The 25,046-nt window shown below is 51.8% G+C and overlaps 1 protein-coding gene across 12 annotated transcripts in view; it reads right to left on the bottom strand.

The window, feature by feature from the left end:
• PLEC (plectin) overlaps positions 1-25,046 on the bottom strand; it is a 475,125-nt gene that overhangs the window by 188,089 nt on the left and 261,990 nt on the right. For 3 of the 12 annotated variants that reach the window (XM_073543302.1, XM_073543303.1, XM_073543301.1), the window contains exon 1: positions 19,003-23,685. The exons of 8 other annotated variants lie outside the window; for them this stretch is intronic. In XM_073543302.1, coding sequence (XP_073399403.1) covers positions 19,003-23,152 — 4,150 coding nt within the window. In that variant the 5' untranslated portion in view covers positions 23,153-23,685. Of the gene's footprint in view, positions 1-19,002; positions 23,686-25,046 lie in introns of those variants that run through there. One more of the 12 variants, XM_073543305.1, reaches the window with a different exon arrangement.

Consider the following 25,046-nt stretch of genomic DNA (forward strand, 5'->3'; position numbering starts at 1 on the left):
AGGCAATGACGCAGACTTATTCTCACTAAATACATCAGAGAAATCAGCCAGATAATCAGGAACATCATGCGACTGGGGAGAGGTGGAGAAAACAGGAGCGTCACCAAGAGCACACAGACAACCCCAACTCACCACAGACACAGATTTCCAATCCAAAACTGGATTATGAATTTGCAACCAGGGAAATCCCAGAACAATGGTATCATGCAAATTATGCAACACCAAAACCCTGCAATTTTCTTGATGGTCTGGGGCGACCCGCATTACCCACCTGGGTCCAAAACTGAGGTTTATTCTTCCCCAAAGGAGTAGCATCAATACCCCTCAAAGGGATAGGCGTCCGCAGAGTTGTCATAGGAAACCCACAACGTTTAGCAAAATCCAAGTCCATCAGGTTCAGAGCCGCTCCCGAATCCACAAAAGCCTTAGCGGAAAATGTGGACAGGGAGCAGATCAGAGTAATTGCCAGAAGAAACTTAGGTTGAACACCACCCACAGCAAATTTCTGTGCAAAACGTTTCTCTTGTTTAGGGCAGACAGAAATCATATGAGAGGCATATCCACAGAAAAAACACAGCTTATTACGCCTTCTGAGCTCTTGACGTTGCACCCTAGACAAAACTCTATCACATTGCATAGGTTCAGACATTTGTTCAACAGGTGGCAACATTTCTCGTGCACTTTTACGTTCACGTAAACACTGATCAACCTGAATGGCTAATGACATAGAATCGTCAAGACCAGAGGGAACAGGAAATCCCACCATAGTATCTTTTACGGTTTCTGACAAGCCCTTCCGAAAGAGAGCTGCCAAGGCACCATCATTCCAGGTAGTAAGGACCGCCCACTTTCGGAATTTTTGACAGTATAACTCTGCAGAATCCTGACCCTGGCTCAATGCCAACAGGGCTTTCTCAGCTTCATCAATAGCATTAGGTTCATCATACAACAACCCCAAGGCTTGAAAAAATGCGTTCACATTAGTTAGAATAGGATCATCAGGTGTCAAAGAAAACGCCCAATCCTGGGGATCGCCGTGCAGCAAAGAGATGACAATTTTAACCTGCTGCGCAGAGCTCCCCGACGAGTTAGGCTTCAAGGCAAGAAATAATTTACAATTATTCTTACAATTCAAAAATTTAGACCGATCCCCAAAAAACACATCAGGAGGAGGAATCTTTGGTTCAGCAGCATGTGAATGAGCAAGATAGGCGGAAATTCCCCGCACTTCAGCAGCCAGCTGCTCCACACGATCAGACAATTGCTTAATCTCCATTAAGAAAATTCCTCCTACGGCCTCAGAGAAAAAGAGGAAAAAATATTAAAAAAAAAAAAAAAAATTCTGACACTTTTTTTTTTTTTTACAACTCTTTCCTGCTATTGAGTACCCTAGAATCTGCGGTATGGCTGGTGATTCTGTTATGAATGAGTCACCGGAGGAGGAAAAAACAAAAATACAAGCTAAGTCCAGAAAACCGGAGAGGTTAGTAGCTAGCGGATTGCAGACCCCTGATCCTATTCACAACAACTAACAGTAGCCGTGGGGTGTTCCTACGGTGGTCCTAGACACCTCGTTCACAGCCGGAGAACTAAATAAACCTAAAGAAAGAACTTTTTGGTGATAATTATAAGCAGTATGTGTGGAGAAAACCAAGCACTGCTCATCACCTGCCCAATACAATCCCCACAGTGAAACATGGTGGTGGCAGCATCATGCTATGGGGGTGTTTTTCAGCTGCAGGGACAGGACGACTGATTGCAATAGAAGGAAACATGAATGTGGCCAAGTACAGAGATATCCTGGATGAAAACCTCTTCCAGAGTGCTCTGGACCTCAGACTTGGCCGAAGGTTCACCTTACAACAAGACAATGACCCTAAGCACACAGCTAAAATAACAAAGGAGTGGCTTCAGAACAACTCTGTGACCATTCTTGACTGGCCCAGCCAGAGCCCTGACCTAAACCCAATGGAGCATCTCTGGAGAGATCTGAAAATGGCTGTCCACCAACGTTCACCATCCAACCTGAAGGAACTGGAGAGGACCTGCAACGAAGAATGGCCGAGGATCCCCAAATCCAGGGGTGAAAAACTTGTGGCATCATTCCCAAGACGACTCATGGCTGTACTAGCTCAAAAGGTGCTTCTACTCAATACTGAGCAAAGGGGCTGAAGACTTATGACCATGTGAGATTTCAGTTTTTCTTATACTTTCCGTACCCACTGTATACACATACTGGCCGATGACCAGGTCATACATGTGCATATACACATACTGGCTGGTGACCGGGTCATACATGTACATATACAAATACTGGCCGGTGACCGGGTAATACATATACATATACACATACTGGCCGGTGACCGGGTCATACATGTACATATACACATAGCGGCCGGTGACCGGATCATACATGTACATATACTGGCCGGTGACCGGGTCATACATGTACATATACACATACTGGCCGGTGACCGGGTCATACATGTACATATACTGGCCAGTGACCGGGTCATACATGTACATATACTGGCTGGTGACCGGGTCATACAAGTACAGATACTGGCCGGTGACCGGATCATACATGTATAGATACTGATCGGTGACCGGGTCATACATGTACATATACACATACTGGCCGGTGACTGGGTCATACATGTACATATACTGGCCAGTGACCGGGTCATACATGTACATATACACATACTGATCGGTGATCGGGTCATACATGTACATATACAGATACTGGCACATGACTGGATTATACATGTAGCGAGTGGACACATCGCCCATCAGGAACCACTGGGATAATATTTGCGCAACTTCATAAAATCTGGTCTGCGGTTACACAGGATTGGAAAATCTGCCCCGTCATCTGAAGGCTACACAGCACTGTAAGATCTGCCCCATCGTCTATAGATTACACAAGATTGGAAGATCTCTCCCATCATCTATAGGCTACACAGGGACTGGAAGACCTGCCCCATCACCTAAAGGTTACACAGGACTGGAAGATCTGCCCCATAATCTATAGGTTACACAGGACTGGAAGATCTGCCCCATAATCTATAGGTTACACAGGAATGGAAGACCTGCCCCATCACCTACAGGTTACACAGCACTGTAAGATCTACACCATCGTCCATAGATTACACAGGACTGGAAGATCTGCCCCATAATCTATAGGTTACACAGAACTGGAAGATCTGCCCCATCATGTATAGGTTACACAGGACAGGAAGATCTGCCCCATCACTTACAGGTTACACAGGACTGGAAGACCTGCCCCATCACTTACAGGTTACACAGGACTGGAAGATCTGCCCCATTACCTACAGGTTACACAGGACTGGTAGACCTGCCCCATCGTCCATAGGTTGCAAAGGACTCGAAGATCTGCCCCATCGTCTATAGGTCACACAAGACTGGAAGAAATGCCCCTACAGGTTACACAGGACAGGAAGATCTGCCCTATCATCTATAAGTTACACAGGACCAGAAGATCTGTCCCATCGTCTATAGGTTACACAGGACTGGAAAATCTGCCCCATCATGTATAGGTTACACAGGACTGGAAGATCTGCCCCATCGTCCATAGCTTGCAAAGGACTCGAAAATCTGCCCCATCGTCTATAGGTCACACAAGACTGGAAGATCTGCCCCATAATCTATAGGTTACACAGAACTGGAAGATCTGTCCCATCTATAGGTTACTCAGGACTGGAAGACCTGCCCCATCACCTACAGGTTACACAGGACTGGAAGATCTGCCCCAGAATCTATAGATTACACAAGACTGGAAGATCTGCCGCATCCTCTACAGGTCACACAAAACTGATCTGTGCCATCATTAATAGGTGACACAGGACTGGAATATTTGCCCCATCATCTACAGGATACACAGTACTGAAAGATCTGCCCCATCGTCTATAGGTTACACAGGATTGGAAGATCTGTACCATCATCTATAGATTACACAGGATTGGAAGTTCTTTCCCATCATCTATAGTTTACAAAGGACTGGAAGATCTGCCAGATCTTCTACAGGTTAAACAGAACTGGAAAATCTGCCCCATCATATACAGGATACACAGGACTGAAAGATCTACCCCGTTGTCTACAAGTTACACAGGATTGGAAGATCTGCCCCATTGTTTACAGGTTACACAGGACTAGAAAATCTGCCCCACCATCCATAGGTTACACAGGACGGGAAGATCTCAATCGTCTATAGGTGACACAAGAATGGAAGATCTGTACCATCATCTATTGGGACGATTTGACAGCAATGTTGCCCTTTTGAGAGGTAAAATAAAGGGGTGCCACATAAAGCAGCGCCCACGCATAGTGACAGCTTACTACGAAGTACAGCCAGCTGCTCAGATACCGGGGAACACAACCCCGAGAATCCACATCTGTGAAAACCCTCGAGTGATGATGTGAGTGATTGGAGCAGTTTATGGTAACGGTCACCCGACATTAGATAGTAGAGACCCCCAATAATAGAGATGAGTGCCCCATCGGTATAATGTCGCAGCGCTTGTTACATCAGTCAGATGACCAACCGCAGAGCGTCGGGCTGATGGGGGTAAGAACAAGAAATAATGGCTGCACCGCATGGACGTCAGGACAGGAGTGACCACCGCCAGCACCCATCACAACACACTGAACGCGCCATTACGGTTCTATTAGTCACCGATTTATTGCTGCCCACTACCACTGTTCTGTGGTGATAAAGTGGCAACTGTAGGAGGGACAATAATGCTGGGAGTAGTAGTGAGAGTAGTGTGACAATGGTGGGAGTAGTAGTCACAATAATGTTGAGAGTAGAGGCAATAATGGTGAGAGTGGTGACAATGGTGGGAGCAGTAGTCACAACAATGTTGAGTAGAGGCAATAATGATGAGAGTAGTAGTCACAATAATGTTGAGAGTAGAGGCATTGATGAGAGTGGTGACAATGGTGGGAGCAGCAGTGACAATAATGTTGAGAGTAGAGGCAATAATGATGAGAGTGGTGACAATGGTGGGAGTAGTAGTCACAATAATGTTGAGAGTAGAGGCAATAATGATGAGAGTGGTGACAATGGTGGGAGCAGCAGTGACAATAATGTTGAGTAGAGACAATGGTGAGAGTGGTGACAATGGTGGGAGCAGCAGTGACAATAATGTTGAGAGTAGAGGCAATAATGGTGAGAGTGGTGACAATGGTGGGAGTAGTAGTCACAATAATGTTGAGAGTAGAGGCAATAATGGTGAGAGTGGTGACAATGGTGGGAGCAGCAGTGACAATAATGTTGAGTAGAGGCAATAATGGTGAGAGTGGTGACAATGGTGGGAGCAGCAGTGACAATAATGTTGAGTAGAGGCAATAATGGTGAGAGTGGTGACAATGGTGGGAGCAGCAGTGACAATAATGTTGAGTAGAGACAATAATGGTGAGAGTGGTGACAATGGTGGGAGCAGCAGTGACAATAATGTTGAGAGTAGAGGCAATAATGGTGAGAGTGGTGACAATGGTGGGAGCAGCAGTGACAATAATGTTGAGAGTAGAGGCAATAATGGTGAGAGTGGTGACAATGGTGGGAGCAGCAGTGACAATAATGTTGAGAGTAGAGGCAATAATGGTGAGAGCAGCAGTGACAATGGTGGGAGCAGCAGTGACAATAATGTTGAGTAGAGACAATAATGGTGAGAGTGGTGACAATGGTGGGAGCAGCAGTGACAATAATGTTGAGTAGAGACAATAATGGTGAGAGTGGTGACAATGGTGGGAGCAGCAGTGACAATGTTGAGAGTAGAGGCAATAATGGTGAGAGTGGTGACAATGGTGGGAGTAGTAGTCACAATAATGTTGAGAGTAGAGGCAATAATGGTGAGAGTGGTGACAATGGTGGGAGCAGCAGTGACAATAATGTTGAGTAGAGGCAATAATGGTGAGAGTGGCGACATTGGTGGGAGCAGCAGTGACAATAATGTTGAGTAGAGACAATAATGGTGAGAGTGGTGACAATGGTGGGAGCAGCAGTGACAATAATGTTGAGAGTAGAGGCAATAATGGTGAGAGTGGTGACAATGGTGGGAGCAGCAGTGACAATAATGTTGAGTAGAGGCAATAATGGTGAGAGTGGTGACAATGGTGGGAGCAGCAGTGACAATAATGTTGAGTAGAGACAATAATGGTGAGAGTGGTGACAATGGTGGGAGCAGCAGTGACAATGGTGGGAGCAGCAGTGACAATAATGTTGAGTAGAGACAATAATGGTGAGAGTGGTGACAATGGTGGGAGCAGCAGTGACAATAATGTTGAGTAGAGACAATAATGGTGAGAGTGGTGACAATGGTGGGAGCAGCAGTGACAATAATGTTGAGAGTAGAGGCAATAATGGTGAGAGTGGTGACAATGGTGGGAGCAGCAGTGACAATAATGTTGAGTAGAGGCAATAATGGTGAGAGTGGCGACATTGGTGGGAGCAGCAGTGACAATAATGTTGAGTAGAGACAATAATGGTGAGAGTGGTGACAATGGTGGGAGCAGCAGTGACAATAATGTTGAGAGTAGAGGCAATAATGGTGAGAGTGGTGACAATGGTGGGAGCAGCAGTGACAATAATGTTGAGTAGAGGCAATAATGGTGAGAGTGGTGACAATGGTGGGAGCAGCAGTGACAATGTTGAGAGTAGAGGCAATAATGGTGAGAGTGGTGACAATGGTGGGAGTAGTAGTCACAATAATGTTGAGAGTAGAGGCAATAATGGTGAGAGTGGTGACAATGATGGGAGCAGCAGTGACAATAATGTTGAGAGTAGAGGCAATAATGGTGAGAGTGGTGACAATGGTGGGTGCAGCAGTGACAATAATGTTGAGAGTAGAGGCAATAATGGTGAGAGTGGTGACAATGGTGGGAGAAGCAGTGACAATAATGTTGAGTAGAGACAATAATGGTGAGAATCATGGTGGTGAGAATGATGGTGGGAGCACCAGTGACAATGATGAGAGTAGTAGTGACAGCCTGGATAATCCAGGCGCCCATCTGACATCTGTCATCAGCCCCTGTGCTGTCCACATAAACAAAGAGCTGCCCACCCCTCCAGGACGCCGCAATCATCACCCTCCCCAGGCCCTGACCATATACACATCTCTTGGTGCCCTCTCCTGGCGCCCCTTGCCCTACATACCAGGTGAGATGCCAGTCCGTCTTACTAGGTTTCCATACACAGAAGTGTGCTAACATGAACTGGCAGAAACTGGTTACAACAAGCCCTGGAATATCCATTCCAAAAATAAAGGGGGCCAAGCATTTCCGGCCCTCTATAGGACACCAAGGAGCGCCACACGGACGACCCACCTGGTACAATCTTCATAGGAACTGGGCAGTGACGATCAGAAGGTGCAGCTCTCCGGAGGGTGGCGAGGTCAGTTCTGCATCTGCAGGGGCGAGGGTCCAGGGAGGCAGCCAGGGGGCCGAGCGGGATATAAATAACAGGGCAGCGTCATATGTCACAGTCTTACTGGCATTAAGAGTTTAGCCAACAACACAGGACACCAGAGAAACCAAACTCAGGGGAAACCAAAAGCACCCGCACCTCGCACCTGACCAGCCGATCTCGGGGAACCAAAAGGCACCCCCGCACCGCACCACCTCACCAGCTGAGCTCAGCGGAAACCAAAAGGCACGGGCACCGCACACCTGACCAGCCGATCTCAGGGGGAACCAAAGGCATCAGCACCGCACCACCTGACCAGCCGAGCTCAGGTGAAACCAAAGGCACATGCACCATGCCACCTGACCAGCAGAGCTCAGTGAGAATGAAAGGCACCCGTACCGTGCCACCTGACCAGCCAAGCTCATGTGGAACCAAAGGCATCCACACTCGCAACCTGACCAGCCGTGCTCAGGTGGAATCAAAGGCACCCGGCACCAGCACCGTGCTACCTGACCAGCCAAGCTCAGGTGGAACCAAAGGCACCAGCATCACACGACCTGACCAGCTGAGGTCAGTGGGAGTGAAAGGCAGCTGCACCGTGCCACCTGACCAGCTGCGCTCAGGTGGAACGAAAGGCACCCGCACCGTGCCACCTGACCAGCTGAGCTCAGGTGGAACCAAAGGCAGCTGCACCGTGCCACCTGACCAGCCGAGCTCAGGTGGAACCAAAGGCACCAGCACCGCACCACCTGACCAGCCGAGCTCAGGTGGAACCAAAGGCACCAGCACCACACCACCTGACCAGCCGAGCTCAGGTGAAACCAAAGGCACCTGCACCATGCCACCTGACCAGCAGAGCTCAGTGAGAATGAAAGGCACCCGTACCGTGCCACCTGACCAGCCAAGCTCATGTGGAACCAAAGGCATCCACACTCGCAACCTGACCAGCCGTGCTCAGGTGGAATCAAAGGCACCCGGCACCAGCACCGTGCTACCTGACCAGCCAAGCTCAGGTGGAACCAAAGGCACCAGCATCACACGACCTGACCAGCTGAGGTCAGTGGGAGTGAGACCAGCTGCGCTCAGGTGGAACCGAAAGGCACGAGCACCGCACCACCTGACCAGCCGTGCTCAGTGGGAATGAAAGGCACCCGCACCGTGCCACCTAACCAACTGAGCTCAGGTGGAACCAAAGGCACCTGCACCGTGCCACCTGACCAACCGAGCTCAGGTGGAACCAAAGGCACCAGCACCGCACCATCTGATCAGTCGAGCTCAGTGGGAATGAAACGCACCCACACCGTGCCACCTGACCAGCTGAGCTCAGGTGGAACCAAAGGCACCCGCACCGTGCCACCTGACCAGCTGAGCTCAGGTCGAACCAAAGGCGCCAGCACCGCACCACCTGACCAGCCGAGCTCAGTGGGACTGAAAGGCACCCGCACCATGCCAACTGACCAGCCAAGCTCATGTGGAACCAAAGGTATCCACACTCGCACCTGACCAGCCTTGCTCAGGTGGAAACAAAGGCACAACATGCGCACCTGACCAGCTGAGCTCAAGGGGAAGCGAAAGGCACCCCCGCACCACACCACCTGACCAGTCAAGCTTATGGGGAACCAAAGGTACTCCGTACTGCGCCACTTATCCAGCCGAGCTCAGGTGGGAACCAAAGGAACCTAGTAACACACCAACTGACCAGCTGAGCTCAGGGGGAACTAAAGGCATCTGCTCCGGTTGACCAGCCAAGCTCAGGGGGGAATCAAAGGCACCAGCACCACGCCACCTGACCAGCCGAGCTCAGGGGGAAACCAAAAGTTCCCACACTGCGCACCTGAACTCAGAGGGAATCAAAGGCACCCACATGCGCACTTGAACAGCCAAGTTCAGGGGGAACCAAATTAACCCCATAACACGCCATCTGATCAGCAGAGCTCAGGGGAAAACCAAAAGCACCAGCACCGCACACCTGACCAGCCGAGCTCAGAGGGAACAAAAAAGTAACTGCATGCACCCCCCACTAGTCGAGCTCAAGGGGAACCAAAGGCACCCGCACCGCACCATCTGACCAGCCGAGCTCAGGGGGAAACCAAAAAGGTACCCCTTACCGCAAACCTGACCAGCCAAGCTCTAGGGGAACCAAAAGCACCCGCATGTGCACCTGACCAGCCGAGCTCAGGGGGAACCAACGGCACCGCGCACCGTTCAATCGGACCAGCAGAGCTCAGGGGGGACCAAAGGCACCCACACCACGCCACCTGACCAGCCGAGCTTAAGGAAAACCAAAGGCACCCCGTACCGCGTCACTTGTCCAGACGAGCTCAGGAGGTAACCAAAAGCTCCCGCATCGCACACCTGAACAGTCGAGCTCAGGGGGAACCAAAGGAACCCGCTCCGCATGACCAGCCAAGCTCAGGGGGAACCAAGGGCACCAGCACCACGCCACCTGACCAGCCAAGCTCAGGGGGAACCAAAAGGCACCCCCCCACTCCATACCACCTGACCAGCGGAGCTCAGGGGAAACCAAAAGCACCCCCACCGCGCACCTGACCAGATGAGCTCAGGGGGAACCACAGGCACCCGCTCCACCTGATCAGCCAAGCTCAGGAGGAACCAAAGGCACCCGCACCACGCCACCTGACCAGCTGAGACCAGGGAGAACCAAAGGCACCCGCACCGTGCCACCTGACCAGTCGAGCTCAGGAGGAGTCTCAGGCACCTGCATCGGGCCACCTCACCAGTCCAGGGGGAACCAAATGCACCCGCAACTGACCAGCCGAGCTCAGGGGGAACCAAAGGTACCCGCAACTGACCAGCCGAGCTCAGGGGGAACCAAAAGGCACCGCACCGCACCACCTGACCAGCCAAGCTCAGGGGGAACCAAGGCCACCCGCACCACAACACTTGACCAGCCGAGCTCAGGGGGAACCACAGGCACCCACATCGCGCACCTGACCAGACAAGCTCTGGGGTAACCAAAGGCACCCACACCACGCCACCTGACCAACCGAGCTCAAGGCGGGACCAAAAGCACCCGCACCACACCACGCAAGAAACCCACGCAAACATAACGAGACCATACAAACGCCTTGCAGATGTCATCCCTGGTGGGATTTGAACCCAGAACCCCTGCGCTGCAAGACTGCAGTGCTAACCACTGAGCTACCATTTGGGGAGTAACTGCCCTTTCAGCACAGTTTCTCTCATTGGGATGTCATCTGTTCCTCCACAATCATTTAACCCAGTTACTGACTGCAGCTGAGTTCGTAGTCTCCAGCGCAGGAGTTAAAGTGTATCCTGCCTATTTTAGGTAATGGAATATTCAGTGGAGCGCAGGGTGAGTGGGAATTTCTGGGAGAACCCATAGAGGCACAGAAACAGGAAGTGCATAGGGGGGATGATTGAAGGGGGACAAGAAGGGACCAGTGGGGGGGGGGGGGGAAGACACCAAGGACGTATGAGAAGGGGTGGTACCAAGGGGGGGACCTCAAGGGCAAACGAGGGGGTGGGGACAGGGCGGATAGGGAGGCATCAAAAGGGAAATAGGGGGGAACCAAGGGTGGACAAGTTGGGGACCAAGGGCGAAATATCAACAAGAAAAAGGCAAGATGGCGCAAAAGAGTGGGAATTTATCAGACGGAAAGGGAGCAGCTTTACTGACCCCCCAAAAGAGACGTCATGGGTCATTAATTGCAGACTCAAGAGACTTGTGGACCCCTAAACTACAGTGGCTGTTTAGAGCACAGCTTGCCAATAAGAACCCACCACCCCCTCTCCCCCATCAACTTCATACCTGCTCCTCCCCATCACCCCCATACCAGTGCTTCCGTATCACCCCCCCCAACAGATAGCAGCCCCTTTACAACCTCCTTCCTACAGACATAACTACTGACATTGGCATTACAGGTTTTTGCAGCAACCCTACCTTGCCCCTTCTGAATGAGGTCATCGATATAGCAGCGACCATCCTCCTCGGCGACAGAAAGTGTCAGCTCTTGTGCCCCACTCCACATGACCAGTGATGGAAGAGGTCTGCAGACACACTGAGGTGTGAGGATTCCTCCACCTCCTGCAGCAGCAGAGCGTGTCCCGGCAGAGGATGAAGCCTGAGCATGCTGCACGGAGCCCTCTGCCTGCCAGCAACCACCTCAGCTCCCTATATGGCCCCAGACACTGCATGGGGGTAGGGGGGGGCTGAGCACCATGGGGGGTTGTCACCCTATCATTAACCCCAGAGCCTCACACCAAAGGAATGTAAAAGGACAATGTTGTACGGAGAATGCTAGACCCTGCTGAGACTTGTAGTTCCACCACAACAGAGCTGCAGCCAGACGAGACTTAGAAGGGGGCTGATAAATTATATATAAACGGTGCGAGCCACAAGACATAGGAAAAGCAGCACTGCCTTGGGGCGGCGCTGTACGCCCTGTGCACACTAGCGATTACTGCTGCTCCATCGCATGGACACACCAGGGACATCACTCTCCGGTCACTGAATCTGCGGATTTAGTCTTCGTTGCAGTAGAAGATCTGTGTGAACAAGCCCCAGCAGGCTCCGAATGTGTGAACAAGCCCCAGCAGGCTCCGAATGTGTGAACAAGCCCCAGCAGATGCCGCGGATGGGATCGAGCCCCAGCAGGCTCCGAATGTGTGAACAAGCCCCAGCAGACGCCGCATGTGGGATCGAGCCCCAGCAGACGCCGCGTGTCGTATCGAGCCCCAGCAGATGCTGAGGGTGGGATCGAGCCCCAGTAGGCGCCGAATGTGTGAACAAGCCCCAGCAGGCTCCGAACGTGTGAACAAGCCCCAGCAGGCTCCGAATGTGTGAACAAGCCCCAGCAGGCTCCGAATGTGTGAACAAGCCCCAGCAGATGCCGCGGATGGGATCGAGCCCCAGCAGGCTCCGAATGTGTGAACAAGCCCCAGCAGACGCCGCATGTGGGATCGAGCCCCAGCAGACGCCGCGTGTCGGATCGAGCCCCAGCAGATGCTGAGGGTGGGATCGAGCCCCAGTAGGCGCCGAATGTGTGAACAAGCCCCAGCAGGCTCCGAACGTGTGAACGAGCCCCAGCAGATGCCGCATGTGTGATCGAGCCCCAGCAGGCGCCGAATGTGTGAACGAGCTCCAGCAGGCACCTGAAGGGAACGAACCCCAGCAGGCGCCACGTACAAAGGCGCCGAATATGTGAATGAGCCCCAGCAGGCGCTGTGTAAACGAACCCCAGCAGGCGCCGAATGTGTGAACGAGCCTCAGCAGATGCCACGTGTGGGATCGAGCCCCAGTATGCGCCGAATGTGTGAACAAGCCCCAACAGACGCCGCGTTTGGGATTGAGCCCCAGCAGATACCGCTGGTGGGATCGAGCCCCAGCAGGCTCCGAATGTGTGAACGAGCCCCAGCAGGCGCCGAATGTGTGAACAAGCCCCAGCAGGGGCCGAATGTGTGAACGAGCCCCAGCAGATGCCGCATGTGTGAACGAGCCCCAGCAGGCGCCGAAAATATGATCAAGCCCCAGCAGGCGCCGAATGTGTGAATGAGCCCCAGCAGACGCCACGAGTGGGATCGAGCCCCAGCAGACGCTGAATGTGTGAACGAGCCCCAGCAGGCGCCGAATGTGTGAACAAGCCCCAGCAGATGCTGCGTGTGAACGAGCCCCAGCAGGTGACAAAAATGTGAACGAGCCCCAGCAGGCGCCGAAAATGTGAACGAGCCCAAGCAGGCGCCGAATGTGTGAATGAGCCCCAGCAGGCGCCGCGAGTGGGATTGAGCCCCAGCAGGTGCCGAATGTGTGAACGAGCCCCAGCAGATGCCGCGTGTGTGAATGAGCCCCCGCAGGCGCCGAATGGGAACGAACCCCAGCAGGCGCCACGTGCAAAGGTGCCAAATGTGTGAATGAGCCCCAGCAAGCGCTGAATGTGTAAACGAACCCCAGCAGGTACCGGATGTGTGAATGAGCCCCAAGCAGGCGCCGAATATGTGACCGAGCCACAGCAGGCGCCGAATATTTGAACGAACCCCAGCTGGCGCCAAATGTGTGAACGAGCCTCAGCAGATGCCACTTGTGGGATCGAGCCCCAGCAGGCTCCGAATGCGTGAATGAGCCCCAAGCAGGCGCCGAATATGTGAACGAGCCCCAGCAGGCGCCGAATATTTGAACGAACCCCAGCAGGCGCCAAATGTGTGAACGAGCCTCAGCAGATGCCACTTGTGGGATCGAGTCCCAGCAGGCTCCGAATGTGTGAACGAGCCCCAACTGTCGACGAATGTGTGAACGAGCCCCAGAAGGTGCCGAATACTTGAACGAGCCCCAGCAGGCGCCGCGTGTGGGATCGAGCCCCAGCAGGCGCTGAATGTGTAAACGAACCCCAGCATGCGCCGAATATTTGAATGAGCCCCAGCAGGCGTCGAATGTGTGAATGAGCCCCAGCAGGCGCCGAATGTGTGAATGAGCCCCAGCAGGCACCGAATATGTGAACGAGCCCCAGCTGGCGCCAAATGTGTGAACGAGCCCCAGCAAGCGCTGAATGTGTGAACGGGCCCCAGCAAGCGCTGAATGTGTGAACGGGCCCCAGCAGATGCCGCGGGTAGGAACAAGCCCCAGACACCGCGTGGGAACGAGCTCTGGCAGATGCCAAATGTGTGAACAAGCCCCAGCAGGCGCCGAATGTGTGAATGAGCCCCAGCAGGTGCCAAGTGGGAATGAGCCAAAGTAGGCGCCGCGTGGAAACAAGCCAGAGCAAGCGCCATGTGGGAACGAGCCCAAGCAGACACCCCGAACTTGGATGGCGGTCTCCACCACTGGAGAATGCCTACAATACACTAGTGACCAGTGCCACTACACTACTACTAGTGGCACTGAAACATGACCAATCCCACTACATAGTGTCACTGCCAGACTCTAATGCCAGCATAATACAGCAGAGCTGGCAGCTGATGGTACAAGGTTACTGTCCGGGAGTTGAGTCCTGCACAGAACATCACATGGACACCAGTGGGGCCCCAAGAGACAATGGCGTCCCAAACCTCCAGTACACTATGATGCACAGAATATTCGTGGTCTCTCAGTTTGTTACCTCTTGGAACATAAGACAAACTTTGTCCAGAGCCCATCTCTTCCATAGGCCGAGCACACCACGTCTAGAGGCAGACCATGGTCCACTCCGTCCACAGGTCAATCACAGCCCACCCCATCCACAGGCAGACACAGGTGGTAGAGGAATGTGAGGTGTAATAAGGGTGGATTACAGGTCGCCACGCCACAGGTGATAAAGGCAGGGGAGGTCTAATAAGGGGGGATTACAGGAGGTCGCCCCGGCACAGGTGGTAGAGACAGGTGAGGTGTAATAAGGGTGGATTACAGGTCGCCCCCGCACAGGTGGTACAGGCAGGTGAGATGTAATAAGGGGGAATTACAGGAGGTCGTCGCGGCACAGGTGGTAGAGATAGGTGAGGTGTAATAAGGGGGGACTACAGGAGGTTGCCTCGCACAGGTGGTAAAGGCAGGGGAGGTCTAATAAGGGGGGATTACAGGAGGTCGCCCCTCACAGGTGGTAGAGACAGGTGAGGTGTAATAAGGGTGGATTACAGGTCGCCCCCGCACAGGTGGTACAGGCAGGTGAGATGTAATAAGGGGGAATTACAGGAGGTCGTCGCGGCACAGGTGGTAGAGATAGGTGAGGTGTAATAAGGGGGGACTACAGGAGGTTGCCTCGCACAGGTGATAAAGGCAGGGGAGGTCTAATAAGGGGGGATTACAGGAGGTCGCCCCGGCACAGGTGGTAGAGACAGGTGAGGTGTAATAAGGGTGGATTACAGGTCGCCCCCGCACAGGTGGTACAGGCAGGTGAGATGTAATAAGGGGGAATTACAGGAGGTCGTCGCGGCACAGGTGGTAGAGATAGGTGAGGTGTAATAAGGGGGGACTACAGGAGGTTGCCTCGCACAGGTGGTAAAGGCAGGGGAGGTCTAATAAGGGGGGATTACAGGAGGTCGCCCCTCACAGGTGGTAGACACAGGTGACGTGTAATAAGGGTGGATTACAGGTCGCCCCTGCACAGGTGGTACAGGCAGGTGAGATGTAATAAGGGGGAATTACAGGAGGTCGCCCCAGTACAGGTGGTACAGGCAGGTGAGATGTAATAAGGGGGATTACAGGTCGCCCCCGCACAGGTGGTACAGGCAGGTGAGATGTAATAAGGGGGAATTACAGGAGGTCGTCCCGGCACAGGTGGTAGAGATAGGTGAGGTGTAATAAGGGGGGACTACAGGAGGTTGCCCCGCACAGGTGGTAAAGGCAGGGGAGGTCTAATAAGGGGGGATTACAGGAGGTCGCCCAACAGAGGTGGTGGAGATAGGTGAGGTGTAATAAGGGGGATTACAGGTCGCCCCCGCACAGGTGGTACAGGCAGGTGAGATGTAATAAGGGGGAATTACAGGAGGTCGTCGCGGCACAGGTGGTAGAGATAGGTGAGGTGTAATAAGGGGGGACTACAGGAGGTTGCCTCGCACAGGTGGTAAAGGCAGGGGAGGTCTAATAAGGGGGGATTACAGGAGGTCGCCCCTCACAGGTGGTAGAGACAGGTGACGTGTAATAAGGGTGGATTACAGGTCGCCCCCGCACAGGTGGTACAGGCAGGTGAGATGTAATAAGGGGGAATTACAGGAGGTCGCCCCAGTACAGGTGGTACAGGCAGGTGAGATGTAATAAGGGGGATTACAGGTCGCCCCCGCACAGGTGGTACAGGCAGGTGAGATGTAATAAGGGGGAATTACAGGAGGTCGTCCCGGCACAGGTGGTAGAGATAGGTGAGGTGTAATAAGGGGGGACTACAGGAGGTTGCCCCGCACAGGTGGTAAAGGCAGGGGAGGTCTAATAAGGGTGGATTACAGGAGGTCGCCCAACAGAGGTGGTGGAGATAGGTGAGGTGTAATAAGGGGGATTACAGGTCGCCCCCGCACAGGTGGTACAGGCAGGTGAGATGTAATAAGGGGGAATTACAGGAGGTCGTCCCGGCACAGGTGGTAGAGATAGGTGAGGTGTAATATGGGGGGACTACAGGAGGTTGCCCCGCACAGGTGGTAAAGGCAGGGGAGGTCTAATAAGGGGGGATTACAGGAGGTCGCCCAACAGAGGTGGTGGAGATAGGTGAGGTGTAATAAGGGGGATTACAGGTCGCCCCAGCACAGGTGGTACATGCAGGTGAGGTGTAATAAGGGGGGAATACAGGAGGTTGCCCCGGAACAGATGGTAGAGACAGGTGAGGTGTAATAAAAGGGGGATTACAGGTCGCCCCGGCACAGGTGGTACAGGCAGGTGAGATGTAATAAGGGGGAATTACAGGAGGTCGCCCTAGAACAGGTGGTAGAGGCAGATGAGGTGTAATAAGAGGATTACAGGAGGTTGCCCCGGCAGAGGTGGTATAGGCAGGGGAGGTGTAATAAGGGGATGGGGGATTACAGGAGGTCGCCCTGGCACAGGTGGTACTTGAAAGGGAGGTGTAATAAGGGGGGATTACAAGAGGTCATCCCGGCACAGGTAGTAGAGGCAGGTGAGATGTAATAAGGGGGGGGTTTACAGGAGGTCGCCCTGGCACAGGTGGTAGCGGTAAGGGTGGTCTAATAAAGGGGGGTTTACAGACGGTCACCATGGCACATGTAGTAGTTTACATGGCAGTCCCCTTAGAGTCCACATAGTTAATCCATGGACCACCCTCCAGGAGATATCCCTCTCTTACATGTTGGCCTTGCTTCAGAACCCCTGACATCGTCCTTATGACTACACTCATCATCCTGCCTCCACGGTGGGTAGCACAGCCTCATACTTCAGAGGCGAGTAATGTTTGGATGTCCTCCAGATCCTCTGCCGCACTCCTCTATGTAAAAGCATGAGGGCTGCAGTGTGCGACCCTACAGGACTGCAGACACCAGAACATACACACTGCAGAGTGTGAACAGATCTCCAAACTGGGGCTGATCCATACCAGTCATTACAGTGCCCCCAATCACGCAGCCATCCCAACCAGGGCTGTGGAGTCGGTAAGCCAAACCTGCGACTCCGACTCCTCAATTTCCCTTACACCGACTCCGACTCCAACTCCGACTCCACGACTCCGACTCCCACACATATTGCTTATATTTAAATGAAAAACGTATTGTAGTACAATGTGAACCTCAGACATTTAATCATTTTTATGATCCAATAATCAAGATATTTAGATAGAACAGAATATATATTGGTGTACTACCCGGTTTTCATTCTTTTTGGTACAGATATGATATGGATAGACAGATATGGATAAATGGATATATAGATAGAGCAGATTTCTAATCTGCTTTTGCTATTGAAAACATTATCTATGAGCTCAAAAACCTTTCAGGTGATGCGGTTTTTTAAAAAGATGATCAGCTTTTGCAGCTGAAAAACGTATCCTCAAAAAACACAGGAAAAACGCTGTGTGTGAATGTAGCCTTAGATCAGGATTAGAACAGCCATTTATAGGACATTTCATAACTTTCCCAAACTCCTATGAAAAAATATTCAGCACATTCTGCATTGAATTACTGTACCCAATTTATTATATATTTTAGGAGTCGGTCCATTTTATACCGACTCCAACTCCGACTCCGACTCCACCAAAATGAGCACCGACTCCGACTCCACAGCCCTGATCCCAACAATACAGCAAAGCAAGGAAGGGTCACATGACATCCCGGCAGTAACAGGATAAAACTGTAGAGGTCAGATGCTCACAACATGCACCTCAGCACTGGGGACCAATGTCCACATCCACTACATCAGCTGTGATAGGCGATCATATATGTGATACTCGAAAAGAGAGCCTGCCCCTCAAACAGGGACTATGTCCAGATCAGCTTACAGCAAAGGGCCAGCTTATAGGCCAGAGACCGTGTCCAGCCCAGGGCCAGTTTATAGTCAGGGTCCTGGTAATAGGTCAAGAACTGTGTCTAGCCCATTGCCAAATAGATAGGCCAAGGAATGAGTCTAGCCCAGGGCAAGCTTATAGGCCACGACCAGCTTGTAACGAGGGGCCTGTTTACAGACCAGGTACTGCCTCCAGCCCAAGCAGGTTTATAGCAAGAGGCCAGCTTATAGGCCAGTGCCCGCTTCCAGCCCAGGGCCAGCTTATTGGCAAGGGACCGCGTCCATCCCAGGGCCAGCTTATAGGCAAAGGAATGTGGCTATCCCTGAGCCAGCTTATAGGCCAGAGACCGCATCCAGTCCAGGGCCAGATTACAGGCCAAGGAATTTGTCTATTCCTGGGCCAGCTTATAGGCCAGAGACCGCATCCAGCCCAGGGCCAGCTTATAGAAAGGGGCCTATGTACTCAGCTTACAGCGAGGGGCCAGATAATAGGCCAGGGACCGAGACCAGCACAGAGCCAGCTTATAGCAAGGAGCGCATTTATAGTCCAACAACTGCGTCTTACCGGGGGGCTCCTGATTGCCCTCGGGCTACATTCATTCCCGGCAGGTGAGGTAGAGGATGCACCTACATCCGGTAATGACAGCAGCAGAGAACGCCATGGGTATCATACATGTATGGATTCTGCACCTACCTTCTTCAGGAGCGGATTCTGTTGGCTCTGGAGGCTTAGATTCGGCTTCCTGTTCCGGCACCACGTCCGTGCCTGCGTTCTGGACAATACTGTCAGTTTCTGACAAAGTCTGGAGGTCCAATATCGTGCTCTCTGTAGATTTTGGGGCAAAAGCTGCATAACTGACTTCTTCCAATTTGGATTGCAAAGATATTTGGGTAACGGAGGCCGTTTGTGATACAGTCTGAAGCTTGTCCACCTTGGACCCTGCAGAACCATGAATATTGCTGACAGTTTCCTTTACAGTCTTGACTTCTTCCTTGGATTCTTTGCATTTCTGTGTAATGCTAACTACTTCCTTTACTGTCAGGAGTTCCTCCACCTTGAATTGTGGGGGCTTCTGGGTAATGCTGACAGTTTCCCTTACTGTCTGGAGCTCCTCCACCTTGGATTGTGAGGGCTTCTGGGCAACATTGGTAGTTTCATTTACAGTCTTGACTTCTTCCTTGGATTGTGAGTGCCTCTGGGCAATGCTGACAGTTTCCTCTACAATATGCAGTACTTCTACCTTGGATTCTGAAAGTTTTTGGTTAAGGCTGACTGTTTCCTTTATAGCCGTTTCTTCCTTTGGAGATTGTGAAAGTCTTTCACCAATGGGAATGATTTTCTTTTCAGTTTGGAGCATCTCCATCTTGAATTCGTGGGGTTTCTGTTTAATGCTGACAGTTTCTCTTACAGTCTTGACATCCCCCTTTGATTCTGGAAGTTTCTGGCTAATGCTGACAGTTTCCAATATTGTCTTGACTTCCTCCTTGGAATCTGAAAGTTTTTCAGCAGTGGTGGCAGTTACAGTTTGGAGTGTCTCCTCTTTTGATTCTGGAGGTTTCTGGGCAATAGTCACCGTTTCCTTAATAGTTTTGGCTTCCTCCTTTGATTCTGGAGCTTTCTGGGTAATATTCACCATTTCCTTTATAGTTTTGGGTTCCTCCTTTGATTCTGGAGCTTTCTGGGTAATAGTCACCGTTTCCTTTATAGTTTTGGCTTCCTCCTTTGATTCTGGAGCTTTCTGGGTAATATTCACCATTTCCTTTATAGTTTTGGGTTCCTCCTTTGATTCTGGAGCTTTCTGGGTAATATTCACCGTTTCCTTTATAGTTTTGGGTTCCTCCTTTGATTCTGGAGCTTTCTGGGTAATAGTCACCGTTTCCTTTATAGCTTTGGTATCTTTCTTTGATTCTGGAGCTTTCTGGGTAATATTCACCATTTCCTTTATAGTTTTAGCTTCCTCCTTTGATTCTGGAGCTTTCTGGGTAATAGTCACCATTTCCTTTATAGTTTTGGCTTCCTCCTTTGATTCTGGAGCTTTCTGGGTAATATTCACCGTTTGCTTTATAGTTTTGGGTTCCTCCTTTGATTCTGGAGCTTTCTGGGTAATAGTCACCGTTTCCTTTATAGGTTTGGGTTCCTCCTTTGATTCTGGAGCTTTCTGGGTAAGTGTCACCGTTTCCTTTATAGGTTTGGGTTCCTCCTTTGATTCTGGAGCTTTCTGGGTAAGTGTCACCGTTTCCTTTATAGTTTTGGTATCTTTCTTTGATTCTGGAGATTTCTGGGCAATAGTCACCAATTCCTTTATAGTTCTGGCTTCCTCTTTTGATTCTGGAGCTTTCTGGGTAATAACCACTGTTTCCTTTACAGTTTTGGCTTCCTTTAGTTTTGCATCAATCGGGGCAATAGTTAGTGTTTCTTTTGCAGTCTGTGATTTCTCCACCATGAATTTTACAGACTTCTTTGTCTCAGTAGAAATGGCCTTCACTTGAGATTCTAGAGCAATCACAGGTTGCATATGTTTATCAGATGATCTGTCAGCTTTGGTTTTGCTCCCATATGTAGCGTTTATCTGCTCACCTGCTGTGATTCCAGCTTTGGAGTCCATCTCCAGGTCCTTGGACTCCTGATGAAGAACTTTTTGCTCAATAGTCATAGAAGCTGATGCACAAGAGTGTGTTGGCACAGTTTCCGACTTTATGACCTTATCCTCCTCCGGTTTCTTGACCACTGGTGGATCTGGATATGAATGATCTTCTTGACTGGCCACATTTGTGCCCTTCTGCGTGGAAAGCTGCTCTTGTATTTTGGACCTCATGGCCTGTATTTCCTCCACATCTGCATGCCTGGTGGCCTTCAGAGCCGAAGCTTGACTACTGTTAGACGCTTGTTTAGTTTCTGCCTGAGCTTCCTTGGAAAGCATCACCTTTTTCATCTCTTTCTTTGGTGGGTGGGTGGCAGAGATATCCTGGGCACATAACTCTACAGCATCATTTTGGGTTTTCTTTTTTTTTCCCTTGGACCCCTTCTTATCCTTCTCCCCACTGACTTCCTTTTCTGTATGGACAGTGGTACTGGTGACACTTGCAGAGCAAGCATCCTTGACATTCTGTCCCTGTGATATGGTCTCCTCCACTAGTTCTGAGGACCTCTGAGGAAGCCCACCTAGTCGTGCTGCATCCTCGCTAGCTTGTCCTGCCTTAGATTTCCCTTCCTTTTTAGGGTCGCACTTTAGGGCCACCTCAGTTGTGACTTCTACAGCTGGCCCTTTCTTTGGTTCACTTTTTGCACCTTTGCTCACACTATTTGGTTTATGGGTCTTTTTGGATTCAGAACTTGGGTCATTGTTGGCTTCGGTAGCCCCATCTTTCCCTGCCTTTTCCTGCCCTTTCTTCTTTTGGACCCTTTTCTCTTCTACCTTGGTCTCTGTTTTGGGCGGCTCTATCGTAGCAGTCATTGGACCAGCAGTGACCATTAGCCCCTCCTGCAGCATCTCACTTTCCTGCTGTGCTGCAGGTTTGGCGGCTGAGAGCACATGGGTTTGAATCACTCCTCTTTCTCTCTCAGATTTGGCAGCTGAAATGTCTCCCTGCTGTTTAACCTTCTGTGTGGCTCCTAATCTTGTCTTGTCGGAGGCTGAAGCAGCCTTCACGAGCTCAGCTGCCTCTTTCCCTCTTTCTTTGGCTTGTTTTAATTGCCCCTCGTTTGTCTTCTGTTTGGACTCCTGGTCCAATACATGCTCCTGCACTGGGGGCTTCTCACTAACCCCTGGCTTTCCCCCCTTCTCATGAACATGGACCTCTAGTGTTTTATGAGTGGATACCACAGAGGTGACAACATGAACAGATTTCTCTGTTGTGACATTCCTGGGATCCTCAGATTTTTGGATCACTTTGGTGCTAGACATTTTAGCAGCGTTTTGGGGCTCAGACATGAAGACTGATCTGCTGACAATGTGGTTGGACTCTATTTGTTCCTCCTTCATTACCTTCTCCTCCCTTTTCAGCACTGGCCTCTTGTAGGAGGAGGTGACTGAACCTGGAGATGTGGTTAACTCTGCATTTTCTGTCACTGTGTGTCTTCTGAGTGTTTCTTCTTTTCTAAGCCCTTGTGTCCTCCCGAACATCATCTCATCTGCCCAGCTATCAGAAGCAGATGGTTCTAAGTGCCCCCTCTGCACAGACCCTACACTCCCCTGCTCTCCTAAATGTGGTTTCCTAATCTCTTCCCTCCTCTGAGTATGCTTGGTCCCCCATGTCTCCTCTGAGCTAATCACACTAGTATGACTTGTTCCCCTGGCCTGGTCATCTTGTTCTGCCCATCTCTGCCACCCACCTTCTTGACAGCTGTTCTCGAGCACGTGGGCCTTGGTGGAGCCATGCACAGCGTTCTGACCTCTCTGGGGCACCGTCTCCTCTTTCCTGCGATATTCTTGCCTTTCAGCATCGATCTGGGGCTTTGGAACATACGATGTGGGGCCACGGACAGCTTGGACGTGTGCAGCAGGTGTCCTCCGAGGTAATCCTTGCGTAGACACCGGACGTCTCACCCTTTGTAATGGTGCAGGCACGATTTCAGGAGGAAGATTGAGGTATTGGCGCAGGTACACAATGCCCTCATTGGTCAGGTACCAGTAGCAATGCTTCCATGTGAACGTTTCTCTGACGAAGCCGCGAGATTTCAGCGAGCTCATGGCCTTGGTGACCTGCAGGTTTGTAACTCCCGGAACCTCGGCATGGTGACTCTGCGGCCTCTCGTCGTTCATGGCCACCATGACTCCGTCACGAAAAAGAAGTTCATAAATCGCTCGCAGACGGTCACGTGGCATCAGCATCCCAGCCACCATCTTGGTTATTTGGCTTCAATGTAAGTGCAGAAAAGAAAGGTGCAGTCTTCGCACCAAAAATGAAAATGTATATAAAAAAAAATCTATAAAAATAAATAAAAAACAGGAACTTCCTGCAGCTGCGGGCGACAGCGAGCTGCCAGCTGATCTTCCTGGATGAAGGTCTCCTCTCGGCAGATCCTCAGAATGGGCAGCCAGACAGCAGAAAGTTTTTTCCTAGCTATCCTCCCTCAGCACTTCTCCCCTCCTCAGCTTCTGGAGAGTGTTAGTGACTCCACCTCTGGGTGTGAGAGAGAACTGGACAGGGCAGAGAGACAGCTGAAAGTCCAGAGAGACTGCGCCTCAACATGCACAGAAGAGAGTGAAGTGCGCTCCTCACACGCCCTCCCTCCAGTGCTCCAGTCCTGCAGGCACTTAGTGAGGGAGGGGGCAGGATTCCGATCCCAGCTCGCCCTCCTCCCAGTGCACCGTGCCCATACATCGCCGGGCACACATCCTGCACAGCACGCTCCCTGGCAGAGGTGGCACAAGAGTATGAATGGCATACCACTCTCAGCACTACCACGTGGGCTGTGAAAGGAATGATCCCCTCCGCCAGGCACTGACAGTGCAGCTGCCAACAGCCCTCACCACGTGCCCTTTACTGACAAGCTCCCACAAATGGGAGATATATATATATACACATACACATGTATATTCCTAGACTACAGGATGGTGACGGATAAATACACCGCAGCTGCCTCCATGTGTCACACTACCCGCCCCGGACACCGCTCTGTAGAGAGTAAGCTCCACAGACAAGCGCTGACGCGCAATCAAGCACTGAAGCCCGTCATTAAGTCCTACAATTATCAGACAACAACAAAGGACACAAGCCGCGACGTGAGCCGGTGACACGAGACGCGACGTGAGACGGTGACACGAGCCGCGACGTGAGCCGGTGACACGAGCCGCGACGTGAGACGGTGACACGAGCCGCGACGTGAGACGGTGACACGAGCCGCGACGTGAGACGGTGACACGAGCCGCGACGTGAGACGGTGACACGAGCCGCGACGTGAGACGGTGACACGAGCCGCGACGTGAGACGGTGACACGAGCCGCGACGTGAGCCGGTGAAACGAGCCGCGACGTGAGCCGGTGACACGAGCCGCGACGTGAGACTGTGACACGAGCCGCGACGTGAGACGGTGACACGAGCCGCGACGTGAGACGGTGACACGAGCCGCGACGTGAGACGGTGACACGAGCCGCGACGTGAGACGGTGACACGAGCCGCGACGTGAGACGGTGACACGAGCCGCGACGTGAGACTGTGACACGAGCCGCGACGTGAGACGGTGACACGAGCCGCGACGTGAGACGGTGACACGAGCCGCGACGTGAGACGGTGACACGAGCCGCGACGTGAGACGGTGACACGAGCTGCGACGTGAGCCGGTGAAACGAGCCGCGACGTTAGCCGGTGACACAAGCCGCGACATGAGCTAGTGACACAAGCCGCAACGTGAGACTGTGACACGAGCCGCGACGTGAGACGGTGACACAAGCCGCGACATGAGCTAGTGACACAAGCCGCAACGTTAGCCGGTGACACAAGCTGCGACGTGAGCCGGTGATGACCTCACACTCCACGACACACCATGGTCCAATCACCTCTACATCATCCCAGGAGCCCTCCGTGTCCCCCTGTATGCTGGTACCTGCCATGGAGCCGGGCCCAGGAAGGCTCTGCAGGATTTAGAGCAGATCACCCCGAGTTATTAAGGACCAGGAATAGCCATGCTACGAAAAGTTCCCACGAAAGCGCTGGAGGTGCAGAGCGGCGTGACCGGGCAGATCTGCCGAGGGGTAGGAATTTATCAGATACGAAGATAATGAGTCAGGCATAGCT

Source organism: Dendrobates tinctorius, unplaced genomic scaffold, assembly GCF_039654945.1.
Source record: "Dendrobates tinctorius isolate UK_male_01 unplaced genomic scaffold, ASM3965494v1 ptg000130l, whole genome shotgun sequence".
NCBI lineage: Eukaryota > Metazoa > Chordata > Amphibia > Anura > Dendrobatidae > Dendrobates > Dendrobates tinctorius.